We start from the raw sequence: 19,328 nt of genomic DNA, 5'->3' as shown, positions 1-19,328 counted from the left end.
AATGTGCCGCTATAACTTTTTTTTATTTTTATTTTATTTTTTTTAAGGGCCGTGATTTTGGGGCGTCTTCGGGTCAGACTCAGGATGGGGGGTTTGGTTTGGGTGAAAGGGGAAAGTTCAGAGGTGATGATTTTGTTGTCTTTGTGTAAAGGAGTGGAGCTCGATCTCACATCACTCTTCCCTCTTCCCCGAGTCCTCTCTAAACTCTCCCCCGGGTTTCTACCCTCCCGAACCTCTCCCCTTCTACCCTTACAACCCCAACCCTCCCCCCGGTCACTTACCAGCGCAGGAGTCAGGTGAGTTTTATTTCGATGTCCGCTGTCTTTATATTTGTTGTTATGATCAGAAGTAGCGGAAAGAAATCGCGCCCAGCAGCTAGCGGCTGCTCGTCCAGCAGCGTGCTAACAGGCCGCACGGCGATGAACACGCAGTCTCAGCCCTGGGAAGTTTGACTTTAATGTCGCCTCTAAAAACTGATGTGTGCTGTTTATCGCTCGCTCTGGATCAAAAGAGGACCTTGATACCACGCCATGAGTGGCGGCAGTTATTAGGTCAGCTATTAATAAACGTTGAGCGATTTAGCGAAGTAGCTAGCTTTGCTAAGTAGCGCACGCATGCTCCATTCATTTTCCACACACGGTGAGCAACCGAAATGCTAAACGGCTAACTGACTTACAACAAGCATTAATAGTTAAATGGACTTACTTTAAACTTAAAAACACAAGCGTGGTCAGCAGCTAATGTATTTCCTTTTCATACCGAAAATTCCTGTGGGTGAATATTACGAAATATAGCTCTAACTGTGGTAATGAGGGAATGAATTGTCCGCATGTTTGTTGATAAACTTGATTCATAGCTAATGATGAGGGCATCGTTAGCACACAGCCCATATGTTTTCCAGTTAGCATTGAGATGAATTTAGCGCTAATTTACTTGTTTGGAGTCCTGTAACTTGGGTCAGAGCAGCATTCAGGTGTTTTCAAAATTAAATGCACTCAACTAGCAGCCTGTAGTTGGTACAGTGAAAGTCCCTTAGCTGCTTCATCGTAGTACGCATCAGCTGCCATTGACATTACGTTAGCATCGGCTGTGACACAGAATTACTATGTACATTTTTGAATTGGTTCATGTTTATTTTCCGAAGGGAAAATGTGTCTTATGGTAAACCAACATGCCGTATATAACATGATATATTTAAAAAAAAAAAAAAAAATGTCATCCAACTTTGCACAATTAGCCAAAGGATGGGACATGGGTCTGGTGTGACTTTACTGGATGTTTTAGTTTGTCATATAATTATTAAGATAGGAGCCTTCAAATGCTTTGTGTCACTGTGACGTTTAAATACGTGACATTAAGCAACGTTATATGTGTATTCTCAAGAACTTTAGAAACTCAATAGGTCAGAAAATGTATATATTAGCCTGTGCTAGGATGTACCATTAACTCACCATGAGTATGAATGTTGCTATAAGTTTATGCGACAGAGAGACCTTTCTTGTTAACTACTTTGTTTACCATGTGTCAGTCAGTGTTTACAGACCACTTTCATACATGGGATTGAGGCAGACCACCCGTCTTACTTTTGTTACCTCTAATCTGCAATCATATTGTGTGTTGTTTTTTTTTTTTTTTTTAACCCAATTCAGTCTTGTCACATGATCAACCTCGGTATATAATTTCTTGTCTGCTATGTCCCTTTAGATCCACCTCGGTGACCAAAGACCCCAGTTCTGTACGGACGGCTCGGTTACAGTTGCAGTTATGGACTCCGGTGTGATTGAAGGAGGGCTCAATGTCACCCTTACCATTAGGCTGCTCATGCATGGCAAGGTGAGGTCACCATCAGCTGCTTGTGTCGGCACTCTAATAGCCTATGACGTTATATTTATGGAAATGAAGTCCTTTGGGGATTGCAAAGGGCAGGGACTTTGATGTGATGAGTAAGGGTATTGACATGGCGATGGCATCCTGTATCCCAAAGCAAAGTGGGATGGTGTTCTGGCATGTTACACTGCTGGGGCTTGCACATAAGAGATCGTGTTTGCCACACGTCTGAATCTCTCAAGTTGTACTCACTGTACTAAAATATTAAAATGCTCCTCTTTGCTGTTGTTTAGTTATTCCATAAATATTTATTTTTCTCATCACCTTCAGAAGTCAGCAGTTATGTCCTTTATACCTAGAAACATCTTAGAGACGTCTCCCTCCCCTGCATTCCTCTCTAAAAGATCACAAAGCAGCTTCAAATATCAAATGATATTGCAAACAGCCATTTCTACATCTCTGTCAAACACTCGGTAAAATTTGCAAACAGGAGCTGCCTAGAATTGCATTTCTCGCAGTCACTCATCCACCTGGCTTTTACAACAGTGCCATAGCCACACACTTGTTGCATCTTGAGTTCCACAGTGATGCAGCGTCCTAAAATCTAACTCTGACACATCAGCTTACACTGCTGTCAAAACCAAACTGTGATACATCCAAAAAAAAAAAAAAAAAAAAAAAGATCCTCCAAAAGCTGAGCTAGTTTGTAGCATCCTGAAACAAGCCCCCGTCGCTGGCTGTGGATTAGCAGCCTACAGATACTGTGGGCTTGACTGCATCCTGGGTCTCACTGTGGTCAACAATGCCATCTTAAGTCTGTGTGAGATTAGATAGAAACAGAATCTGCCTATGATAGAGATCTTGGGAATTCATAATGGGTCAAGCTGTTTGAGACCACTAACTGGTCAAATTTGTAAACATTTGTTGTCCTGTTTTCATCAGCAGCTGATGAGTAGAACCATCCTGAATTAGTATAATGGATTAGATCTTGTGCCCATAGCCTTTTGAATAATTTCTGAAGGATGTGCACACACAGTGACACTTTTTATTGTTGTCCAAGTCTTGGGAAACTATACAGCTTTATTCACTGAAGCTTCTTCATTGCCAGAGAAACTAAGCAAGCCTTAGCTAGAGAGTTTGGATGTGTCCTTCTCTGTGGTTGTACAAAAGTGACAGGCGCGAAAAGGTGATTATTCAGCCTAATAGAACTTTATCTCTTTTCCTGTTTTTAGGAAGTCGGAAGTATTATCGGAAAGGTAAGCCTCTGCCTGATATGACTGATTTTAATTTCTGTTGTTGTTTGAAGATGTGTGTCTTTAAGTGATAATGACCCTGACTTTGTGATCCTCTGCTAATAGAAAGGTGAATCTGTGAAGAAGATGAGAGAAGAGGTGAGGTCTTTTCTTCCCGTGTCTTTTCTCTGGTTACGACACGGTACAATGGGCTGTAATGTTATAATTATCAAGAGGACACAGTTGGAAGATTTACACAGTTTGTCCTTTCTAATCTTCAAAATGTCTTCTTTCAATTCTTTGCTTTTCTTTTTGTCTGTAGAGTGGGGCTCGCATCAACATCTCTGAGGGCAATTGTCCTGAGAGGATCATTACATTGGCAGGTCCAACCACCGCCATCTTTAAAGCATTCTCCATGATCATTGAAAAGCTGGAAGAGGTAGGTCACGATTTATACTGACTAATGGATTCACAGGTCAACAGTAACCAGCCTAAATACAAACTGGATTAACCTTCGTCTTCACATTTTGCTTTGGCCAGGACATAAGCAGCTCAATGACAAACAGCACAGCTACCAGCAAGCCCCCAGTGACCCTACGCATTGTGGTGCCTGCCAGCCAGTGTGGCTCCCTCATCGGGAAAGGTGGCTGCAAAATCAAGGAAATTCGAGAGGTATGAAGAAATGAATGCATATAATGCAAAACCTATAAAACCAAAACATGTGAGCACCAATCCCCTCAGTGTAACCTGATCATTTCTTTCTACCTGTGGAATGTAGTACATCAAACACTGATTATACACAGCAGGTCTTACATTCTTTGCTGATTTCCCTCCATCTGTATGCTTCAGTCAACCGGTGCTCAGGTACAAGTGGCAGGAGACATGCTCCCCAACTCCACGGAGCGTGCCATCACCATCGCAGGCACTCCCCAGTCAATAATTGAGTGTGTGAAGCAGATCTGTGTGGTCATGCTTGAGGTCAGTGGACTCATGAAAGCAATGAAGCAAATGAAGTAGCAGCTGTTGTCCTGTAAATTAATGATGTGAAATACTGTGATCTCTGGTCCTTTGGCTGTTGTGTTTTGGGCTTGGACCAGGGACGTCTTAAAGTGATCGACATGATTGGGTTGTGTTTTGAATATATTGTTAACACACTATAGGGCACTAAATGAAACATAATCTGATTCTCTACAAAATATTACAGGTAATTATTGAAGAAAACTCACGTGAAGCAATTAGAGAATATTTACTTTTCTCTAAGCATATTTATTTTTCTCCTAAGCAGGAAAATATAAACATATTGAGACAGATGCTCAAAGGATGAGGCAAAACTAAATTAAGACATTCCTATCATGGACCTAATGAAAATTTTAAGACTTAAAGTTGCTATACTTTGTATTGTATCTGTGATAGTACTAGTACCAGTAATAATACCAGTTATACTTTTGCAGTATAGTACACTACTAATGTTACATATCTGATGTCTAGTGTGATTAGATTTCTCCAAGCAAATTGTGTATTGTATATTGTTAAATGACATGGGTAGTAATGTAGTGATGCATCCTTTGTCTCCTGTACAGTCTCCCCCTAAGGGGGTCACTATCCCCTACCGACCCAAGCCTTCAGGATCGCCCGTCATCTTTGCAGGCGGACAGGTATATACGACACTTGAGGGGGACACGGGATCCTACCTGTTTATTCATGATGTTTTGGGGGGGTATTTATTGCTGCAGTTGTCTCATTTGGGTTTCGATGAGGGTGGGATACATATTTCTATATATGTATATATATGTATGTCTGGAAATCTTGATGTGTGATGAAAAGCTCTGAATATGCTAAACGCAAAGTAAGATAAACATCTCAAATGACAAATCCACTTTTGATACATGTGCAGGATTGGTCGAGTGCACAACAGTCCAGTTAAAAGAGTAGCCGTTGCAGGTATTTAAGTTTAGAGAACAGTTGCAACCAGAGCTGCTTGTGCTGATGGTTTGAAAAATGTATTAGCAACTTCAGTAGTCTAATCATTAAACATTTGCCCTAGAGGCAGTTTGTTACAGGGCCTTTTATTTCTTTAATTGCCCAGAATCAGTTTCATTGTTTTGAACCTTTGGTTTCAAAAGTGAGGTGGCCTATTTCCTTCTACTGTTGTTCTGAACCAAATGCTTTCTGGTGCTCGTTGGCCTAATATTACAAAGTCTTTTATCTTACTAAATACCTTTTTCCTGGTTTTCCTTAATTCCACTGCAACGTCTCTAAAGATTTCCCTTTTCCAGAAATGTGGAGACTTTGGACAAGACATTCCTGCCGATATTTTTAAATAATATTTAATTTATTTTTTCAATTTAGAAAAGCTTTGAGTTGGAGTCTAATGGAGATATTTAAATATTAGGAGGATGTAGCTGGAGCAGTAATGTGTCCGACGAAATCAGATGTGAGGCCTATGAAAGCTTTGTTTCATTTGTTTCAGGCGTATGCCGTACAAGGACAGCACGCGATTCCACAGCCAGATGTAAGTGCAGTAGACATTTTTACATGACCCCCCCTCCACCCCCACCACCCCCACTCCCACCCATAATTACAACGGTCCTCTACCAAAATGTACAACCGCCCACCCCTCATTTTACAGCCTGTAACTGTGGATGCACTTGCCCCCTAATTTTATTTCATTGTGCCTCCTTTCGATCTACTATTATCAGATTTTGTAACCATTTCGAGAGCAGCGCTGTCAGTACTTCATGTTTGTGTAGTTCCTCAATTGGCTGCCAGTCAGTTGTTAATGAAGCTGACATTTGTTGTTTGTGTTTGTCCAGATTCTCCACTGTTCCATGAATAATAATCTGTTCCTGCTGCTCACTCTTTTCTGTTTTCCGTTTTGTTCTGTCTGGTTTTACATGTTTCGTTCATCGTAGTCTGTCCCAAATAAATTGTTTTTATTCTGTCTTTATTAACTCTTCATTATCACTTTGTGCTCTGCCCACTTGTCTCTTTACTCAATTAATCTTTCTCTTTCTCTTTATTGAGGTTTAGATGTTCATTAAGGAGTTTTACTTGTGTTAGACCAGGCATTATTAGTCTTACCTGCCACTGAATATTAGTAACAGTAAGGAAGTGCCAGCCAGACATAAGATATTATATGTTAAAATAAATATAGCAGAGATTGTTTTGTTTTTAAAGGTCCTTAAGCAGTCTCATACTTTTATGTAATTAGTTTGTCATTGCTAAAAGCAGTTTTTGTTTAGTGAAACTAAAACGAAAATAAGTTTATTAAAGGGACACAGACCTCATCTCGTCCTTAAATCTTCCCTTCCAGCTGTAATGGTGATAACTGGTACAGTGTTAAGCTAAGTTGAACCTGTCTCAGTTCATCTTTGGGTCCTGTATTGGTGTTGGTTAGGTAATCCCCTGCATATTGAGAGTTTCCTCCCTTGTGCATTGTGACTTTCCCTTGACCGTGAAGACTGCAAGAAAGCATTACCAAGAGAACCAGCCTGCACTATGGAGAAAAAACCTATGGGGTACCCTACATAGACAGGTCCTAAAACACACTGATTGTCAGACACCAGTGATCCATGTAGAGCTTTTTGAAAGCATAAGAGATCTTTCTACACACCACTATATTAACCGATGTGTGTGAAATCTTTTTTTTTTTTTTGTCTTTGGAGGTCTTTTGTGTGGCTGTCTGTACTGACTGTGATTTTGTTTTGTTCTGTTTTTCCCTCTTCCTGTGTTTTCCATTTCCTCCACTTCTCTCCCTGCCTCCCCTCTCACTCTCACAGTCTTCCTCTGCTGCTATCTCTCCACAGCTCACCAAGCTTCACCAGCTGGCTATGCAGCAGAGCCCCTTCCCCATCGCACCAAGCAACCAGGGATTCACTGGTATGCAGCATGACATGACCCACCGCCTGTCGATGGCACATTTTATTAACTTGTTTGCCTCAAAAGTCTTTTAGACATGAGCAGAAAAACCTTATTCTGTGTTTGACCTTGTGAGACACGCATAACTAGGATTGTACCAACCCGAGGAAAACACAATTCTTCCTATTGATATTTCCTTTTCACGTGGTTGAATGGATTTGTCGTTTACCTCCAGAAGTCAGTTGCTGGACAAAGTTTACAGATAACTTTGCGTTGAGAAATATCTGACTGTGCACAGCCAAACCACCACCACCACACTGCTGATGTCAAGTCTTTTTTTGGCACCAGCTCCTCATCTACCTTGCCTCTAGCTCATGTTTAATTGTTTTTCAAATACTTTACGCATGAAAAAGCCCCTATACAGACACACCATATAATTTGGCCAGTCAGCACAGTCATTTAGCAATCTGTTGGTTTGTTGATGTAGTGTGGATCCACGTTATGAGGGTTGACAATCCTACAATTTGCTTGAAAAGTAGATCACAGACATCTTGAAGGTGGATCACGAGATAAAATTGTCAGATTGCACACCCCTAATGTGGGGCTTCAAAATTTTCAGTTTCACAACAAATTTTTCAGGGCATGTTAATCTCAACACCTTCTGATTTAGTTACTAATAACAACACCTATCATCCAAGTGCTCCACATTTCCTATTACTTGTAGACTCATTTGAATATTTGAACATTGCTTTGGTTATTTAATCATTGTTTCTTATCATTTCCTTGTTTATTTTTCAGGAATAGATGCTTCTGCTCAAACCAGTTCCCATGAGATGACCATTCCAAATGATGTAAGCGCAAAAGTACATTTTTATCACTGTTAAACAGTTAAAGTTAAGGTAGATTATCTCATCCACTCACCTCATTAAAAAAACAACAAAGTAACACGGTAAAAAAATACACAAAATGTGTAAAATCCTTAATCCAAGTTAATTCCAGGTCGCTAACTCAACCTGAGGCATGTGTCTATTATGTAGTTAAGGGTCTGTTAAGCTCTCTTGACGCTTAACTTTCCCGCTCTTCTCCACCGTAGCTTATTGGGTGCATCATCGGCCGCCAGGGAGCCAAGATCAATGAGATCAGGCAAATGTCAGGCGCCCAGATCAAGATTGCGAATCCAGTGGACGGATCGACCGACCGCCAGGTCACCATCACAGGCTCCCCCGCCAGCATCAGTCTGGCGGAGTACCTCATTAACGCCAGGTGAGATAATCAGTTATGTAATAAATTAACAAGTTCATTCAGTCACAGGTTTTAATAAATAAAAAAGTTACATTAGCTGTTACACAAAGTTAAATATAAACTATTATATTAAAGTAAAAAGAAAAAAAAAACACATAACTTACTTGGGCCCACTTGATTTCTTTCTTTGACTGTTCTGTCCCACACTGCTGTGCTGGGCTGTCACATTTCATTTCTCCTAATGTTATCCATAAGAGAATAACACACTTTATGTTCCCGTTATGTGCTCATACATAACTGACCTACCTGCTCATGTGTGCAATGCAGCCCCTTTTCTGGTTTGGATATTTGTGCAAGTCTACACTTGTGTTTATTTCCTTTTTCTGCCTTTTACTTGGCTCCACATTGATCCATCACAAGAGATGTGATTTTTTTTTTCCCGTCTTTGCTTTTCTTTGTAACTGACACATTTATTTCTAATGAAGCTTTTTCTTCTGTGTTTTGGTCACATCCCTGAGTGATTCCCCCACACCCGACCACTCTTCCCACCCCTAACTCCCCCCTCCCACCCATTGCTCACCAGCCTGCCCTGTGACCCATCCCGACTGTGTTGTCCCTCTCTCCTTGTCTCTCTTTCTACAGTGTAGAGTCCTCTAAACCTCCTCCCTCCTCCTCCTCCTTGAACCCTGAACAGACCAGCCTGTGCCCTCCCTCCACCTCTACTACTACTACTACTACCACTACTACTACTACTACTACCACCACCTCCTCTGCTGCTACCTCCTCCTTCTCTTCCTCCTCCTCCTCTTCCTCCTGTGTGGTGCCCCCCTCAGCCTCCATCCCTCTGTCCTTGTTGGCTCCAGGGCCGCCTCCTCCCTCCTCCTCTTCCTCCTCTTCCTCCTCCACTGATTCCCTGCTCCCCAGCTCTCCTGCCTGTGTGTCGAGTCTCCTCAGTCTCAAGCCCCTCCCTCTCCTGGCCCTCCATGTTGTCAGCGGGTCCAGTAACCCTGCACACCCAATCCCCACTGAGCCCAAAATCGCCCCAGAGCTCAGCTCCAAGTCTAAAAGGCGAAGGCTCTCCCCTTACTAACGAAGGAAACATAAGTCATCTACTACTAAAGTACTGACAATGCTATTTGTTGTCTGTACCTGCACTTGCTTTTGTATCTGGCTGTGCCATGCCATGCTTACTACAGAAAACAAATGCACACAAACAAGTGATATACAGCCAGAAAGATGGTTGCTGCCATATTTATAAAATAGATATCTGTAGCTTGATCTGGCCTGTCTCCTAAAGAAATGACATGTTGAGTGCATTATATTTTTAAATAACTTTGAACTTAGCATGGACGGTGAATTATTTCACTGATGTACTGAAGCATTTCTCTCTTTGTGTAAGCTCTGCTCAGGTAGCGGCTCTCTTTTAAGATGTCAAATTGTATTTATGGGAATAGGTTTTCTTGTAGTGAATTTTAAGTGACTAATGTTAGCTGTCATAATGGAGAATATATGTATCACTTTTTTCTGCTTATGTAAGAAGTTATTGTAATTTGAATTCCAACAAAATCTGCCCTCAGGTATCAAAGGCACCAAATCATCCTTTAGATCATGTTGTAGATATAAAAACGACCAGTTTAGCTTCAAGGAATAGTTTGACATTTCAGGATATTCATGTTATAAAGACTGATACCAGTGTCATGTCTATACAGTAAATATGGAGCTGGAGTGAGAAGCTGGTTAGCTTAGCGTAGCATAAAGACTGGAAATGAGCAGAAACAGTTAGGCTGGCTCTGCCAAAGGTAACAAAATGCACCTACCACCTTTTTAAGATCGCTAATTGGCATGTTAAAATGCATTAGTTTAATATGCACAAAAACCATACTGTAGTAACGACACATGGTTTTACAGGGGGTTGTGTGTGTGAGGCTATTTCTTGGGGCAGTCACTTCTTGGACTGACAACAAGACCTCACAAACTTACTTTGCCCAGTCAAGAATCGGTCCAACTCATCACCTCCTTTATAACCACGAGTGTTGCTTTACGGCTACACTTGCACATTTGGGTTTGTGTTGTCAGATTAAACAAAGAAGATGCAATGTTTTAATTCCTGAGCATCAGAGATGCTGGTAGGAGGATTTTGTCACAGAGCTAAGCGAGTTGTTTGCAGTCTGTTTGCCAAGCTGAGATAACCAGCGTATAGACATGAGAGTGGCATTGAACTTCTGATTCATCTAATTCTCTGCAAGAATTCAAAGTACATTTTCCCAAATGTTGAACTCTTTCTTTAGCACAGCCCCATTACCAAACCATTAAGTATCATCATGTGATCTGACTGATCAGCTGTCATGTTAGTCATCGTTGACAATAGGAGCAGCCAGACCGGACACCTGATGATCTTTTTCTATATCAGAGCATCAATTTCCCATTGAGTAAATTCATCTGATCTGCTTATACAGAGTTTTATTATAATAATATAATGTACAGTTAATGAGGTTGACATTTATCTTGTCTGTTGATTGCATGCCTTATTCTCTCTCCCTCCCTGGTCTCTGGGTGTCTCTCTGTCTGTTTCTCCAGGCTTTCCTCTGAGGCCACAGGACTGGCAGCCAACTGATAAGACACTGCATCTGCACTAAATCTCACTTTTATATCATCGGCTACCATAAACCAGTCAATGCAACTATCCGACTTAAGAGTTTATATATTATACTGCCTCTTCCTCATTTGAAGGTCAACCGCCACTGATTTGATCCGCTCAGTTCATTATTTATTTCCTTTGTTTTGGTTTTAGTCAAAAGAAGCAAACAATTAGGTTTTTAATTCCCTTTTTGAGTCCAGTTGGAGGTTTTAATGATTTGTTATTAGACTTTTTTTTTTTTTCTTTGGATGGATCCCTCGCTGTCTTCCCTTTTTCTTTCTTTGCCATCACAGAGGAGTAGAGTTGGAAAACTCTGAATGGGCATATAGATTTAGTTCTATACAGTCAGTTTTTTTCTTTAAAAAGGAAAAGACAAAAAAGGAAAAATAAACAAAAGTATCAAAAATAAGAATAGAGTGACTGTTTTATTCTGTGTTTATATACGACCCCCCCTTTTTTTTCTCATCCAGTTCCACAAGTCGGTCTGTCCACTTCATGTCCACACTCACTTGCTTTAAATATACACAGCTTTCTCCCCCCTTTGTCACCTTATCAATTGAAGTGCTTGTAACATGGATTACGCTCGTGTCACTGAGGAGAATACGTAGCTGTACATGCACTATCACTGATTATATTTGGTTATGATGACAAATGTTCTAACACTCACGGTTGAATTTGTCCAGATAATTTAAAAAGTGTATTACTACGCATGTCAGTCCCCCCACCCCTCCTCCCCTCTACATGTCATTCCTGTTTTTCCCCTCTCCTGGTCCTGAGATCATGTGTTGATATTTTGCTGGGATGGGGGGTTTTTCGGGGTTTGGGCTTGGCTCAAGGGATTGGAAGCAGAGGGTTCTCCTCGCTTTTTTTGTAAAGACTGATATATACTAAAAAAAAAAAAAAAATGTTGGAATATTTGTTTTAAATGGAGGAAATATTTTTTTTTAACTACCAAAGGGGGATTAACTCCTGGACACTGATCTGTCTATTAAACGTGATGAGGCTGAGAACTGAAATCATTGAAGCTCTGGAACTAGACAAAGAAAGGGTTGTGATTTAACACTAGTTTCCTGCTCTTTGCTTTGCTCAAGTCAGAATTTATTTTATTTTTTATTTGCAGGAAAGAAAACTTTTGTGCACGTTTTTGAGACTGTAGACCTGGGTGCCACAACATTGTTAAAAAAAATACAGAAATAAAGATGTGAAATGCTCAAACCACAGACTGTCTTGAGTCTTCTGCCGCTGTTTTAAGTAGACTTAGCACAGGAGTTGAGTTTTTACAGGTTTGATTTTATTTTAAATTGTTTCTTAAATATATTTATTGTACAGTTACAATAATGCAGTATAAAAAGCAAACATTTCAGTTCATACCAGGTTGTTTCAATCGGCATCATAGGAAAGTACCTCCACAGTCGAGACACTAGAGGGCAGTAGTTTTGCTTTTTGGCAACATTTTATCCTGCATGAGGATTTTTAGCTTTAAACCATGGGGGCTCAATCAGTTTAAAATGCTCTATAAATTTAAACTTTAAGACTTAAAACACCAAATTTTAAAAAAACAAAACAAAAAAACAAGCTGCCGTTTCTAGCTTATTGAGTTTGACCTGATCAGTCATGTATGAATGGAACAGGATGTAATGTGCTGTTGTAGAGTCGGATTGAACCACATGCACATAAAGAAGGCTTGTCAAGAGACACGAGCACATCAGAGCAGCACAGTTTTATCTGTCATACTGTTGATTATGAGGGAGCCCTTACACAGTTGTGAAAAATGACCATCTGTTGGTGAGGACAAAGTCAGAGTGATCTTCCTCTAAGCTGATGAGCCTCACTGGGCTTGTAAAGCATCAGCATATAAATAATCTGCTATGTTGGGGGTAGGCAATAACTACAAGTGGACAAATTGGGGTATTACAGGCCATTTTGAAGTGTACACTGATTTTATGAGTGAGCAGAAAAACCGCAAAGTTGAGGTCCAAAATGTTCAGCATTTTTACCCCCTGACGTTGAATGAAAGGTGGATTCTCTGTGATTTATTTACTAAAACAATACTAGAATCCACAGTCTAGAACCAAGATGGTGTTTGCATAAACGAGCCACATTATTATGTTTCCCCAGATAATCTCCTCTCCTCTATGCTAGCACGCTGCATACATAGTGTGGCTGCTGGTCTGACAATGCTAGAACTGAGCGAGGGCAGAAACCATGAATGGCATCGTATTTTTCAGTGATTCTGAGATCTGTTTTGGTGTTCCGTGTCCCTGTCATCCATACGCCTTCTGTCATTAAACTTGACGTTAAATGCCCGCCATAAATCAGCAGTCGTGTTGCATTCGTCCTCTATGGATAGGTCTAATTTTTCATTTTGATCTGAGTCACAAACAGTGACAGATTTTGATTCATACATATCCAATGGGCTGTCCATACCTTTTCACCAGCATGCTTTTTTTGATATACACACGTAGATGCTCAGAAAAGGATTTTCAAACTGGTATTGCATTAATACAATAAACACTGCAATACTAATAAAAAAGCCTGTCTGCCCTGAATGAAACCACACATGGTTCCTTCAACCTGTCACATGACAAGACGTATTGTACCGGAGCAGACATATTGCTTCTTTGTTCACATGTTGTTCCTCTTTTCTCTGTGTTTCGATGCTCAGACATGAACAGCAGCTACAGTACATTCTACTACCATAAGCTTTTTGAGGTTCAAATAGAATAGCGCCACCTAATTAGAAACATCAGCACCTTTAAATTATACAATCTCACATTTTTAAAAATTTGTTCATTGTACAACATCACATATTTACATTAATATTAAAACACAGAAGTATAAAATGGCAACATAATCCGTGTTACAAATATAAATAAAAAAATGTAAACAACACAAATGGAAAAATGTAAACTTTGTTTTCTTTTTTTAAATTCGCTGTAAATGAACAATAAATTAGTCAGTGCATAATGCTTTGAGAGGATATGACACAATAATAACAGGGAACATTTTCATAAATTAAGTGCAAATTGCAACATCAGTGGGTGTCCCAGAAACGTTGACGACGGAAACGTTAAAATATAGTAGAAGCCCTGATAGGATTTCATAAACATGTTCTCATATGACACGACATGAAATAACATGACACACATTTTTCATGACGGAGATAAAAATACAAACTGACATGGAAGATGACAAGAGACGTTTGAACAGACGGTTGTGTAGTTGGCCTCTTTTGACTGAGGCCTCTGTCGCTGAGGTGTCATTTCATGTGTTTTTGTGAAGCTGATCTTGGGCCAGTTGCTATGGAGGGAACAGACGAGGCAGCTGCTCCATCATCTTGGCTAGTGCCCCAGTTCAGTTTCACATCCCTGTGATTTATCTCAAACAGAATAGGAGTTTTCAGTTTTTTCCCCCAGGTTCTCGGGTTTTTCATCCCACTCAACATTTTTCATAGATTTTTTTGTGTTGCTGCTTGTAATGTAGGAGACAGACCTTCATTTCCTGACTCTCTGCAATGTCCCTCATCACGACTCAGTGTTTTTTTTTAAGTCTGTGAGAATGAAAGAGGCATTCAGAGGACAAGGTCTGTGAGTGTCTGAGTGGGCTGAGGTGTTGGGTTTTCACCAGTTGGTTGGAGGTTGGTTGGGCTCTGCAATGCCTGAATGGTCCAGCTCTGCACTGTCACAGTCCGAATCATCATACAGCCCCTGGTTTGGAGAACCAAAAAAAAAAAAAAAAAAGATTTATTTTAGTTAGAACAGCAACAGATTCTTTAACATTTATCTACAAATCAGATTCGTGAAGGGAGAAGTATTGTTTGCTTGCCATTGTCTGTACCTTAGCGTCTGTCAGCCATATCTCTATACTGCATATCTGACTACTATTTTGTCTCTTTCTGTTCATTCCCTTTTTTCCTTGCCTACCTCATAATTATGGTCATTTGAAGCGAGCTGTGTCTTGACTTGTCGTAGAATAGCTTCCTTCTCAGACAGCCCGTCCGAGCCCAGCTGGGTCGGGTCAGACGGGTCGGCGGGAATCTCCGAGCCCTGAGACAGCAGGTCATCGCTCTTGTCATCCAGACGCTCATCGGTGTTGGTGCTGACCACGTCCGGTGTGCCGCTGTGGGAGTGGTCACTGGTGTTTCCCTCCTCGCCGTCCGAGACTGACAAGTTCTCAGAGCTAAACGTTGACAGGGACTGGCATTTGGTCATGCTCACGGGACGCCTAAGAGGGCAATCCAATAGGAGAGAGGCGATTAGTGGATTTGAAAGTGCTTCTCACCCTTACAGGTGCAACAAACTGTCTGAGACCAGGTCTAATCAGGCAAAATAAATTGAAACTCCACCAAGAATACAAAGATTTAAACGTAAATGAAGCAGGTATTCAATAATTCTATCCAAAAACTCGTACCGTCTTCTTGGCAACTCCACTTCACTGTCCACTTCTCCTTCCTCTTCCTCTGACGACACGCCACGTCTCTGTGGGGAATATTTACGGTAAGTATGAAACATCCATGTTTACCTGTTTCACAGCAGACTAATTGCCCACCATCCTGCCAACATATCACAGCCATCTGGTAAATTATGACCCCGATGACGCACTGGATACATACTAGTGTCAGAAGGCCCGGTCTGCTCTGGTTTTGAATTGACTGAGCTTGAGGCTCACTGAATCATCACCAGTGTAATTCTTAATTATCATTACATTTTGTAACAGGTGCAACATACGGCTAACCTCAGCTATGCACGGGTAGCAGTAATTAACTACTAATTAAATGGCCTGTAATAAAACACATGAAGCCTTTCTGCCAGGCTCCATGACTATGGTGTCTTTAATATTCTTTGTATCAATAAGAAAGGTGGTTGTACTCAATGGGAAGCTTATTCCATAAATCAGAAAACAAAAGTAATTTGTAGATGCCCACAAAGTCCTCGTAGAAGTCTAATCAGTGAGGGAAATAAGTGTGAGTGTATCTTTGTTCTGTTTTAAGGCAGAAGCCAAAATGATTTTGTTAAAACTGGGCTACAGTTAGTTCATCATCATTTTTCACTGCAGTGAAAGTCTCACCTGACTTCGTGTCACTGCTGCCCTGTATAGCAGTGCTGCAGGTGTGAGGCGTTGACTTCTGGGTGAGCGTGTGATCACCGTCCCTTCCTCCTTCTCCTCGCCCTCGTGGGGAACGCGAGGGCTCCCGAGCACAGACGCCCTCCCGGCAGCGGCTCCCCTGCCGCATGGCGAGTCAGGGCTACTGGAGAAAGGAATAGAGGCTGCATCTTCGCTGGGCGTGTCACTGCGTGGAGGTGTTTCTGCCAGGTCATCAGTCCCTACTCCCACATCTGGCCCCTCCTCTGGCCCTCCAGTCCTTCTGCTCTCCCCCAGACCGGCTGAGGCGCTCTGACTGCCCGCTCTGTCCAGCCCGGGCCTCACTTGCCCCTTCCTCCGGCCTTCAGCCTCCAGGGTGGTTGAAATGAGATCGGGGCTGGAGGAGGACATCTTCTTGAGCAGCAGGTCATGCTGCAGACCCCTGAGGGCTGCACTGGGGTCTAGATGGTGCTTGCTGCTGGGAACAGATGAGGTGGCGTTGACCATTGCTAAAGAGGAAGAGAGGGTGGCTTTTAGCTGAGCCAAATCCCCACTGCTGCCTTTTCCAGCCTTCCTGTAGCGAGGTTTTCCTCGACGTGAGCGGCCAGGGGAGGTAGAGCCTTTGTTGGGTATTGTGACCTGGGTCATGGACGAGTCCAGTTTGGGAAGGATAACTTCAGACTTCAGTAAGTCTGGCCTGGAAAAGACAGGGACAGAATTAATTAAAAAAAAAAAACAGACTATATAAATAAACTATATCACTTAATGCAGCCCTGCAAAGTCAATAATTTCCTTCCTGTCTCACCTCTTACTGTGTGTGGGCAGTTTCTGAGGTACGTTGCGTTTCTTCATTAGCTTCTCCATTGAGTTGGAGGAGGCTGACTGTCTGGAGCTGTGGTGCTTGAAGCAGCTTGGGTACTTCTTGTCCAGTGACTGCTCCCTCCTGATGTTGGAACACAGAGCCAATATTCTTTTAATGGATGTCAATGGCTGCTCAGCATGGTGTACGAGAGCACTTTGTTACATGCAATGGCCCTGTGTAACTGGATGTAATGGCCATTAGCTTCACATTGTGGATGAACTTTTCCATTCTTGTTCATACCAAACACACTGCTCAGCCAAAGTTGGTGGATAACAAGCTGTTAGTGGAAGGTATCTGAATAATTAAAACCCTGGTTTTTAAAATGTTACAGCTGTAATGTTACAATTTTTCAGGAACTAGGACTTTAATGCAATGTACTGCCCTAAGCCTCCTTCAATCATTTGAAAATAATGCACAGAGTTAATGTTTTCTTACTTGAGCAGTTCTTTCTCTTTGATCTCCAGCTGCAGCATGATAGCATTGAGCTCCATGTAGAGATTGTTGGCCCTCTCCAGTTTCCTCTCATAGTGCTCCCGGATGTCCAGCGCATGTCTGTGTGGAGAGGAACGTGAGGAGAGGGACATAAATACACAGACGTGCACGTTTATCTGCTACTTCCATAATTGCATCTGCTCTTTTCTCAATAGTCTCGACAGCTTTCGAGGTGTCCGTCCTCGTTTTGTGCCCTTATTCCCATTTCATTGGCTAACCTGAGTTCTTCTCTGCGTCGTTTGATCAGCTCCTCGTCCAGCCTGTGGAGACACGTCCCCTCAGACTTGATCTTCTCAAAGTGGTGCCTCACCTCGTCTCTCCACTCCGCCTGGCAAGACACATACAACACATTCCCTTTCGCATTATTTCACCATTTTACAGTCAGGAATGAAAAATGATGAAAAGAGACTTCAGATACTTTTAAAATACAAATGATGTTTAATATTATTACTACTACCACTTCTTCTTCTATTCCCAATATTGCTCTTGCTATTGTTACCAGAAAACAGTGGCCTGCGCTTGAATACAAAATAAAATCCTCATTGTTACTTGTCTCTGTAGCTGACATCAAAACGTACGACAATTTTCTAAGCATCTGCTATTAAATTCTGTGTTGTATTAGATTTGGAAAATGCTGCCATTCCTGTGTTTTTCATCAGGATAATAAAGTGTGACTCAACTTCATTTGACTAATGATATTAACAACAAATTATATTTAGATTGAGATTAAATTTCATTGCACCTTGATGTAGTAAAAAAAAAAAAAAAAGCTCTTAATTTGCAGAGAGACTGAGGTTCATGTGTATCATTGAAACAAAACCCATTAAGCTGTCAGATGATAATCAATACACAGGGAGCAACACTGAACATGAACTGACATGACATGAAGACGAAAAAAAAAAAAAAAACGCAGCTTGGGCATTTTCTTGCTCACATTGAAGCGTGACAGCTGTTATCTGATACCTGTCATATCAAAGGACAAAGGAAGTTTGATATATGAGCGTGTGCACGTACATGCGCGCGTGTGTGTGTGTTTCCGTCTGTGCACGAGCAATGCTGTTCTTATTAAGCTAATGGACTCTGTGCGCACTCTTCTATGTCTCCGGTCCCCTCTTTCTCTCTCCCTTTGCTCTCTGCTCCCTGCCATTAAAGCAATCAATACACTCCAAGAGAAAATACTTCTTTCTAACGTCGCAAGAAAAATCCATTATGGGGCAGAGAGGAGAGAAACTGCGGAGGGTAGCAGGGGGGGGAAGGGGGGACAGGGAGAAATAAAGGATCAAGGATAAGTGGAGGGAGTGAAAGAGGTTTGTGTTTTGCATCATACAAAAAAAAAAAAAAAAAAGTGGAGAGGTGGAGGAAGGAGGGTTGCAGCTGAGATGAAATAAAATCGTATTTATTCTGTGTTTGTGTGCACAAGTGTGTCTCATGATTACACACGCATGAGTTATAAATGGATCTGTGCTTTTAAGACATATCTTCCACGCAATTATACTTTTCTAAGTCTCCCTGTTTGGGGTTGCAGTTGTCCCATCCCCCACCCAGTCACAGGCAGATGTGACACGCCCTCCATCGCACAGCCCTTCTTGTTTTGATGTGATGGGAGGTTGGAAAAGGTTCTCGCTTTGACCACGAATCAGCACTCACACGTGACAGGGAACAAGGACCAAGGAACCAACAATAATATGTTGTGATTGAAAGGACAGGTATTATTATTAGTGGGGCTCCCGAGAGGCCTGGGGCCCCAGGCAAGCTGCACGCTGCACTGCCTGAAATCACTGCAGCAGACTGGAAACAAATGGCAGTGGCTTGACTGCAAAATAACTGTTAGAGATACTGGGAGCTGTTGACATGAGGTTCTCCACCCTACCCTTGTCTGATGTCCATTTATTTGACCAGGGTGACTGTGACTTGAGAAGTGATTGATCTCAGTTATATTTTACTCTACTGTACATACACAATATTTTATATCTGTATATATCTAATATGAAGCTTCATCAGTCTGAATTGGACTAATTCAAGGGAGTATCTTCCGAAATTTAAGTGATTTTTGTGCAAATTTTTCTCTTTGTGTTACATTTCCTTCACTCCAGCC

At 41.5% G+C, this 19,328-nt stretch overlaps 2 protein-coding genes across 8 annotated transcripts in view; one reads left to right on the top strand and one right to left on the bottom strand.

The window, feature by feature from the left end:
- The first annotated feature begins 119 nt into the window (after positions 1–119).
- On the top strand, positions 120–12,017 carry LOC139630296 (poly(rC)-binding protein 2). Of its 6 annotated transcripts, none has more exons than XM_071493586.1 (14): positions 120–296; positions 1,705–1,833; positions 3,060–3,083; positions 3,186–3,218; positions 3,382–3,498; positions 3,600–3,731; positions 3,909–4,037; positions 4,640–4,714; positions 5,530–5,571; positions 6,457–6,594; positions 6,839–6,938; positions 7,716–7,768; positions 8,011–8,180; positions 10,737–12,017. In XM_071493586.1, the coding sequence occupies exons 2-14, from the start codon at positions 1,765–1,767 to the stop codon at positions 10,771–10,773; spliced, it is 1,119 nt and encodes a 372-aa protein (XP_071349687.1). In that variant the 5' UTR covers positions 120–296; positions 1,705–1,764; the 3' UTR covers positions 10,774–12,017. The 6 variants fall into 6 exon arrangements, with proteins under 6 accessions (XP_071349687.1, XP_071349690.1, XP_071349693.1 ...); XM_071493587.1 differs by lacking the exon at positions 120–296 and adding an exon at positions 529–551; XM_071493589.1 differs by lacking the exon at positions 6,457–6,594 and having other exon boundaries at positions 128–296; positions 6,866–6,938.
- Positions 12,018–12,066: 49 nt separating this feature from the next.
- LOC139630288 (mitogen-activated protein kinase kinase kinase 12-like) overlaps positions 12,067–19,328 on the bottom strand; it is a 28,026-nt gene continuing 20,764 nt past the window's right edge. For both annotated transcript variants that reach the window (XM_071493570.1, XM_071493571.1), the window contains exons 8-14: positions 17,452–17,561; positions 17,177–17,293; positions 16,685–16,822; positions 15,865–16,576; positions 15,208–15,275; positions 14,721–15,021; positions 12,067–14,504 (exon numbers count right to left, since the gene is read on the bottom strand). In XM_071493570.1, coding sequence (XP_071349671.1) covers positions 14,418–14,504; positions 14,721–15,021; positions 15,208–15,275; positions 15,865–16,576; positions 16,685–16,822; positions 17,177–17,293; positions 17,452–17,561 — 1,533 coding nt within the window. In that variant the 3' untranslated portion in view covers positions 12,067–14,417. The remainder of the gene's footprint in view (positions 14,505–14,720; positions 15,022–15,207; positions 15,276–15,864; positions 16,577–16,684; positions 16,823–17,176; positions 17,294–17,451; positions 17,562–19,328) is intronic.

This window comes from Trachinotus anak, unplaced genomic scaffold, assembly GCF_046630095.1.
Source record: "Trachinotus anak isolate AG129_WGS33_773 ecotype Australia unplaced genomic scaffold, CSIRO_AGI_Tana_v1 ptg000013l, whole genome shotgun sequence".
In the NCBI taxonomy this organism is placed as follows: domain Eukaryota; kingdom Metazoa; phylum Chordata; class Actinopteri; order Carangiformes; family Carangidae; genus Trachinotus; species Trachinotus anak.
Note: the sequence above shows the minus strand (reverse complement) of the source record. Positions and strands in the feature narration are given on the sequence as shown.

Bases quoted from the DNA above. Each gene is read 5' to 3' on its own strand.
- LOC139630296 (XM_071493586.1), top strand. From the start codon at position 1,765: ATGGACTCCGGTGTGATTGAAGGAGGGCTCAATGTCACCCTTACCATT. The intron at 4,038-4,639 runs GTCAGTGGACTC...TCTCCTGTACAG, and splicing joins TCTGTGTGGTCATGCTTGAG to TCTCCCCCTAAGGGGGTCAC. The intron at 7,769-8,010 runs GTAAGCGCAAAA...TCTCCACCGTAG, and splicing joins AGATGACCATTCCAAATGAT to CTTATTGGGTGCATCATCGG.